General features: G+C 32.0%; 2 protein-coding genes across 5 annotated transcripts in view; one reads left to right on the forward strand and one right to left on the reverse strand.

Annotated features, from left to right (window-relative positions):
• Positions 1-2770: 2770 nt before the first annotated feature.
• Positions 2771-9853, forward strand: LOC101499990 (uncharacterized). 2 transcript variants are annotated; one of them, XR_001143232.3, is made up of 23 exons: positions 2771-2951; positions 3081-3234; positions 3342-3421; positions 3655-3741; positions 3852-3902; positions 4128-4245; positions 4406-4462; positions 4580-4644; positions 4725-4808; positions 4900-4950; positions 5035-5097; positions 5300-5346; positions 5510-5579; positions 5664-5726; positions 6570-6659; positions 6755-6793; positions 7058-7285; positions 7381-7466; positions 7714-7762; positions 7847-7927; positions 8024-8117; positions 9107-9478; positions 9600-9853. XR_001143232.3 is itself a non-coding variant. In XM_004516974.4 (22 exons), the coding sequence occupies exons 2-22, from the start codon at positions 3117-3119 to the stop codon at positions 9298-9300; spliced, it is 1815 nt and encodes a 604-aa protein (XP_004517031.1). In that variant the 5' UTR covers positions 2771-2951; positions 3081-3116; the 3' UTR covers positions 9301-9765. The 2 variants fall into 2 exon arrangements, 1 of the variants encoding a protein (XP_004517031.1); XM_004516974.4 differs by having other exon boundaries at positions 9107-9765.
• A 670-nt stretch (positions 9854-10523) lies between these two features.
• LOC101499264 (zinc finger CCCH domain-containing protein 37) overlaps positions 10524-16278 on the reverse strand; it is a 7340-nt gene continuing 1585 nt past the window's right edge. The window contains exons 2-11 of one of the 3 annotated variants that reach the window (XM_004516971.4): positions 14710-14948; positions 13126-13185; positions 12917-13039; positions 12623-12835; positions 12468-12505; positions 12321-12367; positions 12114-12244; positions 11554-11613; positions 11211-11345; positions 10524-10866 (exon numbers count right to left, since the gene is read on the reverse strand). In XM_004516971.4, the coding sequence (XP_004517028.1) occupies positions 10672-10866; positions 11211-11345; positions 11554-11613; positions 12114-12244; positions 12321-12367; positions 12468-12505; positions 12623-12835; positions 12917-13039; positions 13126-13185; positions 14710-14948 (1241 nt within the window). In that variant the 3' untranslated portion in view covers positions 10524-10671. Of the gene's footprint in view, positions 10870-11210; positions 11346-11553; positions 11614-12113; positions 12245-12320; positions 12368-12467; positions 12506-12622; positions 12836-12916; positions 13040-13125; positions 13186-14709; positions 14949-16278 lie in introns of all 3 variants that reach the window. The other 2 variants (XM_004516972.4, XM_004516970.4) reach the window with 2 other exon arrangements.

Consider the following 16278-nt stretch of genomic DNA (forward strand, 5'->3'; position numbering starts at 1 on the left):
TCCACAATCCTTGCACCACATTCCTCCATACATAATTGCAATAATAGCACCTACACAAAATAAAAATAAAAAATTAATAAAAAAAATATATATTATTTTTTAAAGAAAAAATAAAAGAATAATAAATTACTTCATTCGCCTTTAATATTTGATCTTTTAAGTATTTTAATTTTGTCTAAAAGCGTTGGTTCTCTTAAAAAATTGATTAATGACATTTTATCTTTTGTACCCTTAAAAATCCAAAAACATACATTAAATGAATTTTATTTTATTTAATGAATAAAAGATAAAAAAATTAAAGTTACTTAAATTTATTATTTATTAATATAGGTGTCTAAAATAAAAATAAAAAATCTAAGTTCAACTACGCGAGTAATATTTTGTTAATTACAAAACCAATCAAAATCTTATCTACAAATGTATGGTAATAAGGTAATTAATGTAATATTTTGGTAGCCTATTCAAAATTAATCAATTCAGAAATGTCCGCATGCTCTTTTGAAGGAATGTGTTTATTGTGCATTAAAACAATTGCCGCAAATTTCTTTCCCCGCTTAACCTATCAACAAAAGAAAATATAATACTATTTAGTTCAAACCCATTTGAATATTGTCCATAGATGTGACTTCATTTATCCATATACAGAATAAAATTAATACTAAAACCTACTATAATACAATATGATGGAAATAAATAAAATGACATTGTATCATAATATTCCAAACACATGTAAAACATACAACATATAGGAATACAATTTATAAGGAATTTATCTATAAGAGTTAGTTTCAATTTATAAGGAATTTATCTATAAGAGTTAGTTTATTAAATGATAAATGTCAATATTACTAAAATGAATATTATATTTTAGATTCAAATTTGAAACCTAATTTATTATTTATATACACATTACATCTCATTTTCTTCATTGATTATTTAATATGAAAACTAATAAAGTTTCCCATTATTCTCCATTCTTTGTTATTTTTTCACAACTTCATTTTTGTTTTTGTTGTCTAGTTTTGTATTCTATATATTCTGCATGTTATGCTTTATTTTTGTAATGATGTCATTGTCCTTTACCTATTTTATTATTGAAAAATGTTATTTGAATACATACATAATACTTGACATGTATGTATTATTTATTGTATTTATACATTGAACAATTTTTTTTAAATCATTTTTTTTTAATTTTATTTGTTTATTATTGAGACATCTTTTTGTGACACATATACAAGTTTATACCATTAATCACTTTAAATACTTTATTAACCGCTAAAATATAAAATATTAACCACTTATATAACATATAGCTCATTAATCACTAAAATACAAGACAATAACCACTTCAGAGTACTAAAATTTAATAGTTAATGAAATATTTTAAAGTGTTTAATGTCATGTATTTTAGTGATTAATGAGATATATATTTAAAAAGTGATTAATAACATGTATTTTTAGTGATCAATGAAGTATTCAAAATAACTAATGACACAAATATATATGTTGTGTTAAAAAAATTGTTTTTAATTTTTTTAAAAAATAAAAATAAATTGTACTCGTATATGTACGATGTCAAAAAATATATTCCAATAACACATTTGGTTATTATTATCCTCTTAATGGCATAATTGTTGTTAATGTTTGCTTTGTTATTTTTCGTCATCTTTTTATTAGTGAATAATAAATATAAAGTTTAATTGTATTTTAGTCTATTTATTTTTACTAATTCTAAATTTAGTCCCCCTATTTTAAAATTTGACAGTTTTGTTTCATCGTTCTGATTTTTTAACTATAAAATGGCGACGTTATATGCTTTAAGTAACGTGACATATGATACGATGATGTAGAATGCTTAATAACTATAAAATCGCAATAAAACCCTATAAAAACTTAACTTTTGACTTTAGAAATTTTTTATTTTTGTAATATAATTAATGACATATGAATAATTAATGCATCTAGATGAGTTTTAAATCGTATGTCACATCATTTAAAATTTATCAAATCGTCATTGTTTTAGTTCAAAAATCTAAGAGAGAGATCAAAATTGTTCTTCTAAAATAATGTGACCAACTCTGTGAAATGATTAAAATAAGGGATCAAAACTGTAATTAAGTCTAAATTTAACCGGAAAACATATTTAAAAGATAGCTAACTTTTAGGGTTTTCTAGAAAAAAGATGTAAGATTTTCAAAAAGATTAATTAAAAGTTTAATAGATTATATTATAAAATAATTCAAAAGGTAAAAAGGAATTGAGTTATTACATTAGAGTCGGTTTGAATTGACTTATTTAAACTTATATATTGACATAAATACTTGTGAGGTAATTTGAGAGAGTTGATGCGAACATCTCAATACTTACGGTGAGATTGACACAATTCACTGTAATTTAACAAAAGCTAGAATTTGGAGCTCCGAGCAAAATAGCCGAAATTGAGATCCTCATGGGATCAAAAAGAGGTCACATAATCTTAAATTAGTGTATCATAATACGAATCGTAAGATCCTACCAAAATTATTGAAATATATTTTAATAAATTTTTTATAATGAAATTAATTTATAAATATTAATATAAATAAAATTCAAATAATAGTATACATATTTATTTTATAATAATATTTTAATATTAATTTTAATTTCTAATAGTTACTAATAAAAGAAAAAAACCATCCAAGTGATATAGAATGAGGTTAAATGGAGGCCCAAAACGAAGCCCATCATCTTATAACTCAATAGAAATGAGAACATAGCATGAATAATTGAATAGAATTGAATGCAGGGTTTTTAACAAGCAGGGTTTTTAACAAGCAGGGTTTTTAAACAAACAGGGTTTTAAGCAACCGGGTCTCTCACCCGACCCACAAAAATCTCACGCTGTAACTTTTCTGCAACCGAGAAACGCACGATTTCAGCGCTTCTACGATTAAGCACGACGATCCTCTGTAATTTTGCCAAACACTCACAGTCAATCGAAATATACAGTTATATGATAAGTGCTTATGATATAAGTGCTTTAGTGTAATGCTGTTTATGTAATGACACTGATATATGGTTTTGTGCATGTTGCTTAGGATAAGCTGTAGAAGAGGAGTTTTTTTGGAGTAAAAATGAAGTACGTTTTGGTGACTGGTGGAGTTGTTAGTGGACTTGGAAAAGGAGTCACTGCAAGCAGCATTGGCGTACTCCTTCAAGCTTGTGGTTTTCGTGTTACTTCCATCAAAATTGGTATTTCCCCCCTTTTTTAAAAAAAATTCAATTCTCACTCTTTTCTTTTTCTTTTTCTCCCTTTTTCTTCAACATTTGAATGACATGCAACTTTCTATTACTTTCAGATCCGTACCTGAACACTGATGCAGGGACAATGTCTCCTTTTGAGCATGGGGAGGTGTTTGTCTTAGATGATGGTGGTGAGGTAAATATATTAATCAATATTACTTGAGATTGTATCAATCACATTCTCAATATTATAGCATCAATCAACGATTTTAATTTGAATTCTAACTTATGTAGTGTGCATCCTTCTATGTGTAGCTTATTTTTTTTTCTGAGTTCACGTGAGTCGTTTTTCTGTTATAATATAATAACAGGGTAATAGCATTCCCTTCTTACTCATGTTCTGTTTTCATTTTTGTTTCTTGGTTGAAGGTTGATCTTGATCTTGGAAACTATGAACGTTTCTTGGACATCAAATTAACTCGCGACAATAATATCACAACTGGAAAAATTTATCAGGTGGACAAAATGTTTGTTTCTTTTATTTCAATGTCTGGTTTTTTATTTTTCTTTTGTTTATAATGACAGGGTTTCTTATTATTAATATTTTTTTTTTGAATTCTTAATAGTCTGTTGTTGAGAAGGAAAGAAAAGGAGATTATCTTGGCAAAACTGTCCAGGTATATTTCGTCTATCTTATTTTTCCTTCCGAATCTATTTGACATTTGTTATGGTTGATTGCAGTGTTGTTAGGTAGTGGCTATTTAGTACAAAATGTTGACAAATAGCCGCTATAGCACTCTAGTATAGTGGAATTTGAACAAATTGCTACTTTCCGCGATCCATTATTGATAACACTGGTTGATTGTCTCTTTGTTTTGATTTTATCTTTGGTGTACTGTTAGGTTGTTCCACACATTACAGATGCCATCCAAGAGTGGATAGAACGTGTTGCACAGGTACCTGTTGATGGAAAAGAAGGCCCAGCTGATGTTTGTGTTATTGAATTGGGTGGAACTATAGGTAAATTATTATATTTTGGATATTTTTTTCTTTTCTATATTTTGAAAATCTTAGACGAAGCTGAATTAGAAAACCAGGCTTGTTCGATCTGGCATATAAAATCGTGAAGCTTTGATTTTTAATTTTAGTAGTAATATAAAATGACTTTACTTTGATATAGGTGATATTGAATCTATGCCTTTTATTGAAGCACTTGGACAATTTTCATACCGCGTAGGTAATGTTTGTCATGCCGAGACCTTATAGTATACTGAATTATATGAACATATTTTGGTTGGGCGTTCTTTGGCAAAGGAGTTCTATCTGATTGTTCATTTTTTTTTTCTCTCTATAGGTCCTTGCAACTTCTGTTTGGTTCATGTCAGCCTGGTGCCTGTTCTCAATGTTGTTGGCGAACAGGTACACTGCAAACTGTATGTTATCAATGGACATTGTAATTTAATAGTATATTTTTACTTAATGGAAGTTTTAATCAACAGAAAACAAAACCAACCCAGCACAGTGTCCGTCAACTTCGAGGGTTAGGATTGATCCCAAATCTTCTCGCTTGTCGCAGTTCAAAGGTCCGTCTATCTCTTGACTGTTTGATTTTTCTTTTCATTCTCGATGGTTCCCAAAAATAATGATTGAAGCTTTTTATGTTGTCCTTACCAGGAACTTGATGATAATGTTAAGGCAAAACTTGCTCAATTTTGTCATGTGCCGGTAACTAACACAACATAATTGTTGAAACTTTTTCACTTTGCTTATCCTTGAAAGCCTTCTCAAACCAAACTTATGTATCTGCAGTTATCAAATATACTCACTTTATGTGATGTTCCAAATATTTGGCACATTCCTTTGCTGTTAAGAGTAAGTAATTCTACCATATTTTATGAAACTTCTTTCTATTGTCTCCTAGTGTTTAAACCTTGTTTACAAAGTTTCAGATTTTTAAGCTTCGAATTTAATATCTTTTTGCCAAGGTAGTTGAATCACGTTATTTTTCTGTTACTTTATGTGGTTCATCCACTAACTAGAATTTTTTCTTTTGATATTGTTCTGTTACAAATAGGACCAGAAGGCACATGAAGCAATCCTGAAAACATTGAACCTGCAAGGGTTTGTTTGACAAACTCATTCTTGTTTTGTTGTAATCTTCATCCCTACCCTTAGAAGAATCCTTATCCTGTTGTGTTGACTTTTTGAGAATTTATTATTAGCTACTGTACCCATAGTTACCTTAAAATGATTGTGTTGGAACTGATGGCCTTATTTTTTGCAGTGTTGCTACAGAGCCTAATTTTAAGGAGTGGATCACTCGAACAAAAGTTTATGACAATTTTAATGAATCTGTGAGTTTCTATATTTCTGATATATCATCAAAAAAATTATAATACAGGACTAGATATTCACCTCCCTGATTATGTTCTTCACAGGTTAGAATTGCAATGGTGGGAAAATATACAGGCCTTTCTGATGCATATCTTTCTGTGCTGAAGGTGCAATACTCCTTTTCCATTTTCACCAATTTGCAATTTTAGTAGTTGTTGATTTTGTTAAAAATGGCAGAGTAAGGTGTCTCATATAATGTAGTATCAGTGGCCTCTATTCACCATCTTTATTCTGTAGCTCTTGAAATAGTTTAATCACAAATTTATTGCTTTTGGTGCTGATGCTGTTATCTCGAGTTTACATACACTTAGGATGGTTGATATGCAGTAATGATTATCTATATGACTAGCTTCATGTCTGATGCATGAAAACCTGAATTTTATCCCAATATCTGGGAAACTTGTGATGATTGATGGAGATTAGGAATTTTGTTGTTTCGTTGAAAGTTAAAACCTCTGTAGTCAATAGAGGTATTTGACTTTGCTACCTCTCCTATGTTCTATTTAGAGTTACTCCGATGTGGCTGCTGCCGCCTCCGGCGCGATCGTCTCTACCCCTTTCTTTTCTCTGCGCCACCAAATCTCTTCTTCTCCCCTGTTTTTTCTCACCCCTAGACTTCAGCATAGCTGCCTTACCGCTACACGCTATAGTGTTTTGGGGGTTGTCCGCTGTACTATGGGTCATTGACTCATTTCTTTGTTGTTAGTGCTTCATTGTCATTTTCCTGTAACAAGATTTTATGTATGTTGTGAGGATAAACCAGTGAGATGCTGTTCAATAAAATGCATGTAGTAATTCACAAATGATTGACATGGATTGCATTGGGTGTGTATTGTGTGTTATCTCCTGTTTCAGTTGCCAATATGAACTTTGTTTTGGTGAGTGTCATGAAACATGTGTACTATGATATGCTTAAAGGAAAAATCTTATATAATTGGTATTCTGTCCAGGCACTTATGCATGCTTCTGTTGCTTGCAATCGCAAGCTCATTGTGGACTGGGTTCCTGCTGGGGATCTGGAAGATGATACCTTTAAAGAGGTGATTATCGATCTTCCTACTGTTGCTACATATGTTAGTTAACTGTTTTGTTTTGCTTTATTCCAAACATCTGATGATTAATTTACTGTTTGCAGGATCCTGATGCATATAAAGCTGCTTGGAGTCTTTTAGAGGTTTTCGATTGTTTATACTGTTTACACTTTTATGCACTAAATGTATTTCTTCACTTTTCCTCTGTTAATACTACACCAACTAAAATAGACCAAAACCAACAATTGAAGGTGTGTCCAGTGTCTGACAGGTGCAATGTCCGACACCAACACTGACACATGTGATTACACTGAATGACTTTCATTTTTGTAAATTATTACCGGTGTTGGTGTTTCATAGAATGTGATATTATATTCAGAATTTACGTAAATGGTTTTCTGTTACAGGGTGCTAATGGGATTCTAGTTCCAGGAGGTTTTGGTGATAGAGGAGTACAAGGGAAAACTTTTGCTGCTAAGTATGCTCGAGAAAATAGTGTTCCATTTCTGGGCATTTGCTTGGGGATGCAAATTGCTGTCATTGAATTTGCAAGATCTGTTCTTGGTCTTGATGATGCTAATAGCACAGAATTTGATCCTGAAACAAAAAATCCTTGTGTCATATTTATGCCAGAAGTATAATTTCTGATACTCCAGTTTTTATGCAGTTACATCATATGATAATATTGTTCCTTTTAGAATTTAGTTAAAACCTTTTTTTTCTATTATAGGGTTCAAAGACTCATATGGGTGGAACTATGCGTCTTGGTTCGAGGAGAACATACTTCCATGTTGATGAGTGCAAATCAGCCAAGTTGTAAGAATTAATAACCAAACTCCAGTTTATTGATATGTTGCTTTTGCTATCATCTATTAAGGGTAACAGACTGATGAATGTGTTCCAGTATTTAAATTTATGCGAAAAAAATGTTTTCATCCTTAATTTAATCCAACACAATAATTCATCTTCACATGTATACTAAAAATTAATTCAAAATGGATGCTATGGATCTCCACCAAACATTTATCTCTAATTTTTGATACTGTATTTGAGATGTGTATAGGTATGACAATGTAAACTTTATCGATGAGCGACATCGCCATAGATACGAGGTAAGTTGTGTTTGCATGTGAAATCTTCCTTTATGAGAAAATCAACATTTTTCATGTATATAAGTGGTTGGTTGCAATGTACAGGTTAATCCTGACATGATATCACAACTTGAAACTGCTGGTCTTTCCTTTGTTGGCAAAGACGAAACTGGGAGACGTATGGAGGTGTGTATTTGCATGCAAGTGAAAATCTTGATCTTGAGACAAACAACTTCTAACTACAATTTTTATTTTGTAATTATGCCGATGATACAATTGCAGATAGTTGAAATGCCTGGTCATCCTTTCTTTATTGGTGCTCAGTTTCACCCAGAGTTTAAGTCAAGACCTGGGAAACCTTCTCCACTATTCTCTGGTATTTTTCTATAGACGTTATTCTGTGTCCCTTTTAATTCTCCACATATCTAGGCCATGCCTTTGTAATCCCCTCCTCTTTTCATCATTTGTTAAATGCTATGTTTCTATTATTTATGTTTCCTACCGATCTATGCATGTATCTTTTGTGGTATCTTCTCTAGTTTGACCGAATTGTACAAAACTTAGCTTAATCTACTTTCACTGAATAAGGTTCTGGGGAATAAATACCGATAAACTCATTTCAAAATTGGGTGCATCTCTTCAGACATTCACAGATTTCTATAGGACCCTAGTTGAACTTTTCACATGCTTGTGTGACATAATAAATTAAATATGTAACACGGGAATCTGTTCCCTAGGTTTGGATGGTTGTTCAATTTTCCCTAGTTAATAATAATGCAGAGTAGTAGAACATGGTTATTAAGGTGCAGTTGTTATGGTCATCAAATGGAGATTCAAATTATGAATTTCAAGACCTATTTTCTGAATGGTGAATCGAATCTTATTTTGAGTTGTAAGATACATTACCAATAAAAAATTACATTTTTAAATAAAAATAAGTGACAACAAGATTATAGGCTAATATATCATATCTGCCCTTCAAAATAATTCAAGTCATAAATCGAATGACAAAAGAAAGTGGTGGCTATACAAAGTTGGCTAAAAAAGTGGTTGACTACACTAAATTTAAGCCGTGATTCATCATAATGATTTGGAATTCATCATAGTGATTTGGGATTCGTCATAATGAATCTGAATTCAAAATGAGATTCACAATCAAAATAAATACACATCAGAGACTCATAGATTAGGTTCAGTTTTGTATCAAATCAAAATACGACAACCATGTGTTTTAAGATACTGGAAAGTTGTTACTATTTCTTTGAATATGTTTCGTCTGCTCTGTTAATTTATGTATGATGCGTTTTGTGAGAATAGCAAGAGATGCATTTAACACACTCAATGAATGCCTCACTATAACAACAGGATTAATCGAAGCAGCATGTGAGAGGACAGTTGTGTTAAAAAGCAAAGGGAATGCGAATTTAACCAATGGGGTACTTGAAGTACACTCGCCAACGTCGAAATCACAGAATGGAAATGGGTTCATATCTTCCAATGGTTCCTTAAATGGTGTATGTCCCAATGGCAATGGCGTCTATGTTGATGGGGAAGTTTAGTAATATCAACTTTTTTAGCTTACAATTGTGCTTTGGTTTTCTCCTAGCACATTTTTGTCCTTGGTTAGCTTGTACAGTTTGAAGTGGTTGGTTAGATAACTTTGAGCTTTATCTAATGCTTTTGTTTCCAGCATGAAGCAAATTTTGGGTGTAACAGCTTTTGTTTCAAAGCATATAGGTGATGCTTATGGATAATATTTTTGTTTTTTTATTTATTTTTCACAATGAATTAAAAAAGTGGTTTTTTCCCTGTAATAAATAATGTGATGAATTTTAAACTCTTTCTCCTTACTTTACAGGGAAAAAACCACTTTCCTTTTGTTTTCATTTTTTCTTATTCCTGAATATTGTGGGCTCTGATTCTGGAGGAACATAACAAATGGACAAATGGAACAAGTTTCAAACATTTGGAGGAAAAACATTTGGAATCTGATTATGCAGCTGCAACATTTGGCATTCTAGTTCTTTGATATTCTTATGCAAGAAGCACATGATTATGTCTAAATCTTATACACTTTTTTCAAAATCACTTGGTTAATCATTTCTATTCTCATTTTTCCTTTCTTCTTTCTAGTTATGTAGCTATTGCATAGCTAAACAATAGAACAGTTTTGTCTCCTTCATATTGTTAAGGTTCATCGTCAGACTCACTAATTACTATTTCAAGGATTGCTCTATTAACTTAGTTATCATCAATATTCAGCAATGTAACATACAATATAATACAAATGCAGTTACTATATAGCTTCAGCATGTAGAGAACCTGAGATGATTTAGTGTTAATCTAATTCTTGAATATTGTCAAGAACTATTAGGTGTTTGGGTGTCTTTCAATGATCCTCTGAAGAGGAACATGAAATTTGAAATTTTCACGTATTTTTTTCAACTTTTTTTATGAAAACTTCAAACTTTGAAGTTACAATGGTTGAAGTAGGTCGTTATCACACCGGTAGCTTCAGAAATCACAAGGCGCTCGTAGACAACTATTCAATTACACTTCATATAAATTTTTATTTTATATGAAATTGATCAAATTCAAAGTATGATAGTCGAACTACTTTTATACATTTTTAGTACCATGCAAAACACTAAGGGAATTAGAAGCACACACGATAAACACTGTTAATTTTCTGGGTCCACTGATTTATTAATAAAATAAAAAAACTAGTCTAAATTTACATTAACGATTATAAAAGTTAGATTATTAAAGTCAAAAGTTATCGTTGAACATAATTTTCATAGGTCATAACCATTTAATAAACAATAGTACCAATACAGAGAAATTTACCATAAGAGGAAATAAAACAGATCTTCTCCAGTCATGATATGAAAAAATAAAGGTGAAAAAGACTCGAAAAATAGAGTGAAATTTCAAGCATGATCTTCTTCTGGATCAGAACCAAGCACATTTTCATTAGTATCTGTTTCTCCTCCATTGTTTGTAGAAGTTCCTTGTGATGACTTAGCCATCTCCATCACTTCACCTGGTGGTGGATGGTCAAACTTACAGGTTACACCAAACTTGCACGTTCCAGTTTTCAAATAGTATGGGCAGATCTCAACACCCTTCTAGAAAACATACAAAAAGTCATGATATGTCAATAGTTTTTTACACATCACTAAATAATATTTAATATGAAATTCACTAGTATATTCATGAATCTCCGACAGAAATTTGGGGCTACTAAAAACTGAAGTTAATGACACAAGTGCCACGTCCTTGGCCACTTTGTTTGAACACTCTACTCATGCATCTACGAATAATTACTTAAAACTTCCACCACACTTGCATAACAATCCAAGTAATCATGCACATTTTTGACAATACAAAATCTATTTACTAATGGAAAGGAAATGCAAATACTTCGCCATTTTGTAACGTGTATGAATGTGAAAAAGAGCAAACATACCTCTCTTCTTGGTAATCCTGCAGGAGTGAGTTTAACAGTTGATTGCAGTTTTGACATTGATGGTGTTGCGCGGTCGAGTGGGTGATGGTACTTGCATCTTTCCCCATATTTACATATGCCAGTTTTCATATAATACTACAAGGCAAATCGTTAAATAGAAATGTCAGAGGTAATCCGATGTTTTATGCAAAGACTAGGGCTTTGCATGCAGAGTTAATCAAGTAATATAAGCTTGCATCAGTTGCGTGAAGTTAAAACAAGTGTTATTTTGTAAGAATCAAATTTTTGAAAACCAGATCAGATCTTAATTGTTAAAGGGAGAAAAAAAGGTAAGTTTGCTTACATCACATTCAATCTGTCCAGGGCGCTGAGGAAAGACAGTCTGTGTTGTTCCCACCTGAGACTGGAAAACAAATAGCCACATGAGATGCATTGACTTTAAGTATGTTCAATGGATGATACATCTTTGAAACCCAATTTACCATAACATAAGAGTGGCAACTTTTCTAAGCTGATAACACTTCTCTGTATATTGCTCACAGTTTTTTTTCTCGACGCTTCCATTCATTATTCGCACATGTTTCTTAAAACTTCAGTGTGTTTTCAGTTGATGACAGGAGACATAAGACGTATAAAACATAGATGCTAATTCACATTTTATATATGGCAAGTATGTTGACAATCATATAGAGAGAAAATTGACAGTTTAAACAACCACTCCGTATCTTACTATGTAGAGCCAGTGCAAAAGTAAAGTAGTACATCCAAAAAAAACAACTTTGAGGTCAATCGTAAATTTAATGTTTAAATACCCCACAAGAATGAAGGTGTTTGATTGCATTATTCACAATTTTCATCAGTCACACATCTATGAGAATAAGTACAGTAAAAATTCCGCATTACCACTGGGTTTGACAGCCTGGGGTCAAAAGCTTGATAAAGACATGCAGCTGGATTAATAACTCCAATGTTAAGATTAGCTGCTGAAGATGCCAAAACAGAAGGAGCCAATGTAGAAATAGTTGGATTAATTGCTGCACCGGAGAACAAACATATGAAATGATTGTTTAAGAAACAAGAAAAAGTGTTAACAGTCAACACGATACATACCATTCATGGCAGGATGATTGTAGCGGCAAGTGGCACCAAACTTGCAACTGGTTTAAATATAAATGGTAGAAAAATGTAAGTACTTCTATTAACCAATTAAAAGAAATCAATATTTCCACTTCAGTTAAAAGAAAAATCAATATTTACCTTCCAGTTTTCATGTAGAATGGACAATCCACTTCCCCCTGTCAGCAGAAATTTGAACAGTGAAAAACAAGGCTTAGGCAATGTCGACAATATGCGTTTTAGCTATTATGCAACAGAGAATGTACACCAAAAAACTTAAAAGAGAAAATTAATACCAGTCTCACAGGAAGCCCTTTGCTATTATGCAACAGCGGAGGTATAAGAGGATTAATTGGTTGTGAATCTCCTGTTGCACCGTCCAACACAGAATTCGTTTGAGTTTGCTCAACGGTATGGCTCAATTCATCAGATACCTGAATCTGGATATCTTTGGGGTGATGGAATTTGCACGCAGCACCATACTTACATAATCCAGTTTTCAAGTAGAACTGCATAAATATAAAAAAGAAATAAGCCATATATGAATTGTGTCAACTCTCAAGTATTCATGCAAAAGGCAAATGTCTAACCGCACAAGGGGTCTCTAGAGGCCTCTCGGGTAAGCCAGAAACATCAGCATTTTCAGAGGGAACATTTGGATGATTAAATTTGCACCGTGAACCAAACTTGCATTTTTTAGTTTTCAGAAAGTACTGCAATGTATTTAACTCAATGATTAGAAAAGGATCAAATGCATCTGAAAAAAAAAGGAAAAAGAATAATTGCAAATTCTACTCACCGGACAATCTGGTTCTCCTGGTCTCTCGGGAAGAATTTCACTTGGAACAATATTTGGAACCTAATTCAGTTTTAAATAAATCATATGTATCATAATAAATCAGTAAAACCATTTTCTATTTAAGAATTCAAATTGCTAGGTGATTATAATGCATCCTTTGCGACCAAAACCAATTGCCAGCAGACTCAAATCAGGAAAGATAAAAATGGAAAGAAACATCATAACATAATAAGCTGATTATTTGAACTAACTGGAACGGAGTTATCCTAATTCGTAACGTATGGTTTAACATAACCTCTCACACACACCTTGAATTTCATTGGGCACTCGATACTAGTAGAGCAAAAATTGATTGACAAGTTGACAACATGGTAAAATATAAGAAGGTTGCTTATCAATCCCCCGTGTTTGCTCATCCACCCCCAAATATACTACCGGAAGCTAGGATCCGGTAAAAAGGCGGAAAAATGAGCAAACATTGGGGGCTAGATGAGCAATCACCAAAATATTATTCTAATACAGTTATGCAGTTTACTACTACATTCACCATTTCATAGACAGATATATGCTCAGTTACTCAACTACAAATTAGTGAAATAGTTGTAAACAATCATGCGACGCCATAAAAAAACAGCTTCATTAAAATATGTTATGCTAAATCATAAGCCCTTATTCCAATTGACAGGAACCCAGAAATCAAATATGTTATGCTAAATTTAGAAATGCAAAGATCCTTGACTACTGCTGATATTACTGGATTATCAAATAGGTGATCCAAGACATGGGCTACTATAATAAATTGATGTGGGTAAAACAGATGATCCAAGATAGAAAATTTGGGGAAGTAATACAGATGAAACTGATGTAATAACCAAGCTGCCTTACAGATTGCATTCAACTAAGTATTTAACAAGAGGACCGAACATATAGCGGACTTTATTTTTATCCACAAGTAGATCTTGTCAAGTATTGATCTCTACTAGTTTTTTCAGTTCAAATGACTTTGAAACATAAGTGGCGTCGTTTGATCTATATAGCCGACCCTACTTAGTGAGATAAGGCTTGGTTGTTGTTGTTATTGACGACTTTGAAACATAAGTCTTTACTCGTTATTCAGTTTCTCAGAAGTCACCAAGCTAGTGAAATGCTTAAATCTATAACAAGTTTGATGCATATACGATTTATATGCTCCATCATGGGCAAAACATTGAGATAGAGGATTAGCTATTAATCTTTAATATTATTAGTTTGTATTTTGTTGTACAGCAAGTACTATTGTACTTGGCATATCTGTGCTTGCTACTTTTTATGCCATTATAATTCATTAATACCTTTACACTGTTGGATACATGTATAGATAGAAATTAAGAGTTTTACTACAAAAATAATACATTATATAATACTGTAAGAAATAGAATAGGTTAAACTAGTATATAATAAACCAGCACGCCACACCATTATATATATATAGAGATATTCATATATGCTTTGTAAAATACATATCACTTTGCAATAACCAATACTAAATGTACTATACAATAAAAATATAATTTTTATAGGCATATAAATAATAACAATAGTCACCTCTTTCCAATCTGGGATTCCACCCTCAGGAACCCAAATAGGATGGTCAAACTTGCAGCTCTCTCCAAATTTACAGGTTCTTGTTAGCATATAGTGGGAACAATCCTTCTCTCCTGGCCTCTGTGGATAAATAGGCAAAGTGCTTCCAGTTTCGTATCTAGGGCGCTTGGTCAGTGAGTTTGTAGTATACCAAGCTTCGTTTTGCCCAATTGTACTCAAAATGGTTGGATGGTAGAGCGCTATAATACATAATAGAAGTGTATATACAAAGGAGCATAAGCTTAGTAAATGTATAATGTTATTTTATAATTTTTACTTAGAAAATAAGTTTGACAAAAAGCATAAGCTTAGTAATAACTATAAGCAATATATTTCAACTAAAAACTGAGATGACCAAAGTTCATTAAAATTGTATAAAAGCCGAAGTATAAGTTTGTTAGAATTATATCAAAATAACTATCTAGCGTATAAAACAACATAATCCAGAAAATATGTTAAATAGCAACACTGTGCCCTCTGTTTGATGTCAGAAGGTCAAATTAACTTGGTTAGTAAGTAGTGAAAGTGTGACACACTCAAACAAGAAGCCAGCTCTAGCGGGTTTCATTTTCTGTTGCTACTGATTCATTGTTCACAACTTCACGTCATATAGCTCACGTTTAATCAGAGTTTTAAAACCGTGAATTGCAACAATAGTGGTTTGTTCAAATTTTGTTATGCTACAGTGCTATTTGTCAACACTGACAATATTTATTTTAATTCCACTTTGCTATAGCGCCGCTATTTGACAACACTGCATTTAACGACCACACATCTTCTATCCTGTGTACATATTTACAAGTTCAGATTTTCTAAATTTGGGGTTTAACTAGATTTTTCTCCAGTTACAATCTTTACCATTAAAACACTCCATCTTTAAAAACTCTTTTGTTTTTTTAAAGGTTAAGATTTCACTGGTATCATTTCTCATCTTATACACAGGTGACAAATTTGCCCCTTGCACCGCAATTCCTAGAACTACATAAATCCTACTTAAGCCAATGCCACTATAGCCATAATCACAGAAAATTAATTAGTAAACATTCAAAAAGTACACATCAATGGGGAAAAAAAGTATAGTATAATATGAAATATGCAATAACCAATGCACAAACAGTAGAATGCTGTGATTTTAAATTCTCAATTCCTCGCCCTAATCCTCACGCAACACAAACATAAACGTTCAAGAAAACTGAACACGCCAAACATTTATTTTGACATTTATAAGCACACAACACCGAAAAGTTCAGGGCACTTCATTTTATTTATTATTCATTTAATTCAATTTAATAGAAGATCCAATGCCAAACCCGTTCCAAGAATCAATCATCAAGTGAAAAAAAATAACCTAAAAAATATTCTAATCTGAGAGTCATAAATCATAGTCCACATAACTCAATTATAAAAACAAATCTTTATCAAATAAATTTATATTCATGAATTATTGAGAAATAAATAATAAATAAAAAATGAAAAGTTAGGAAAGAAGAAAAAGATTGGAGAAAGGAAACGAAACTAACCGTCGGAAGA

This window comes from Cicer arietinum, chromosome 7, assembly GCF_000331145.2.
Source record: "Cicer arietinum cultivar CDC Frontier isolate Library 1 chromosome 7, Cicar.CDCFrontier_v2.0, whole genome shotgun sequence".
Lineage (NCBI taxonomy): Eukaryota > Viridiplantae > Streptophyta > Magnoliopsida > Fabales > Fabaceae > Cicer > Cicer arietinum.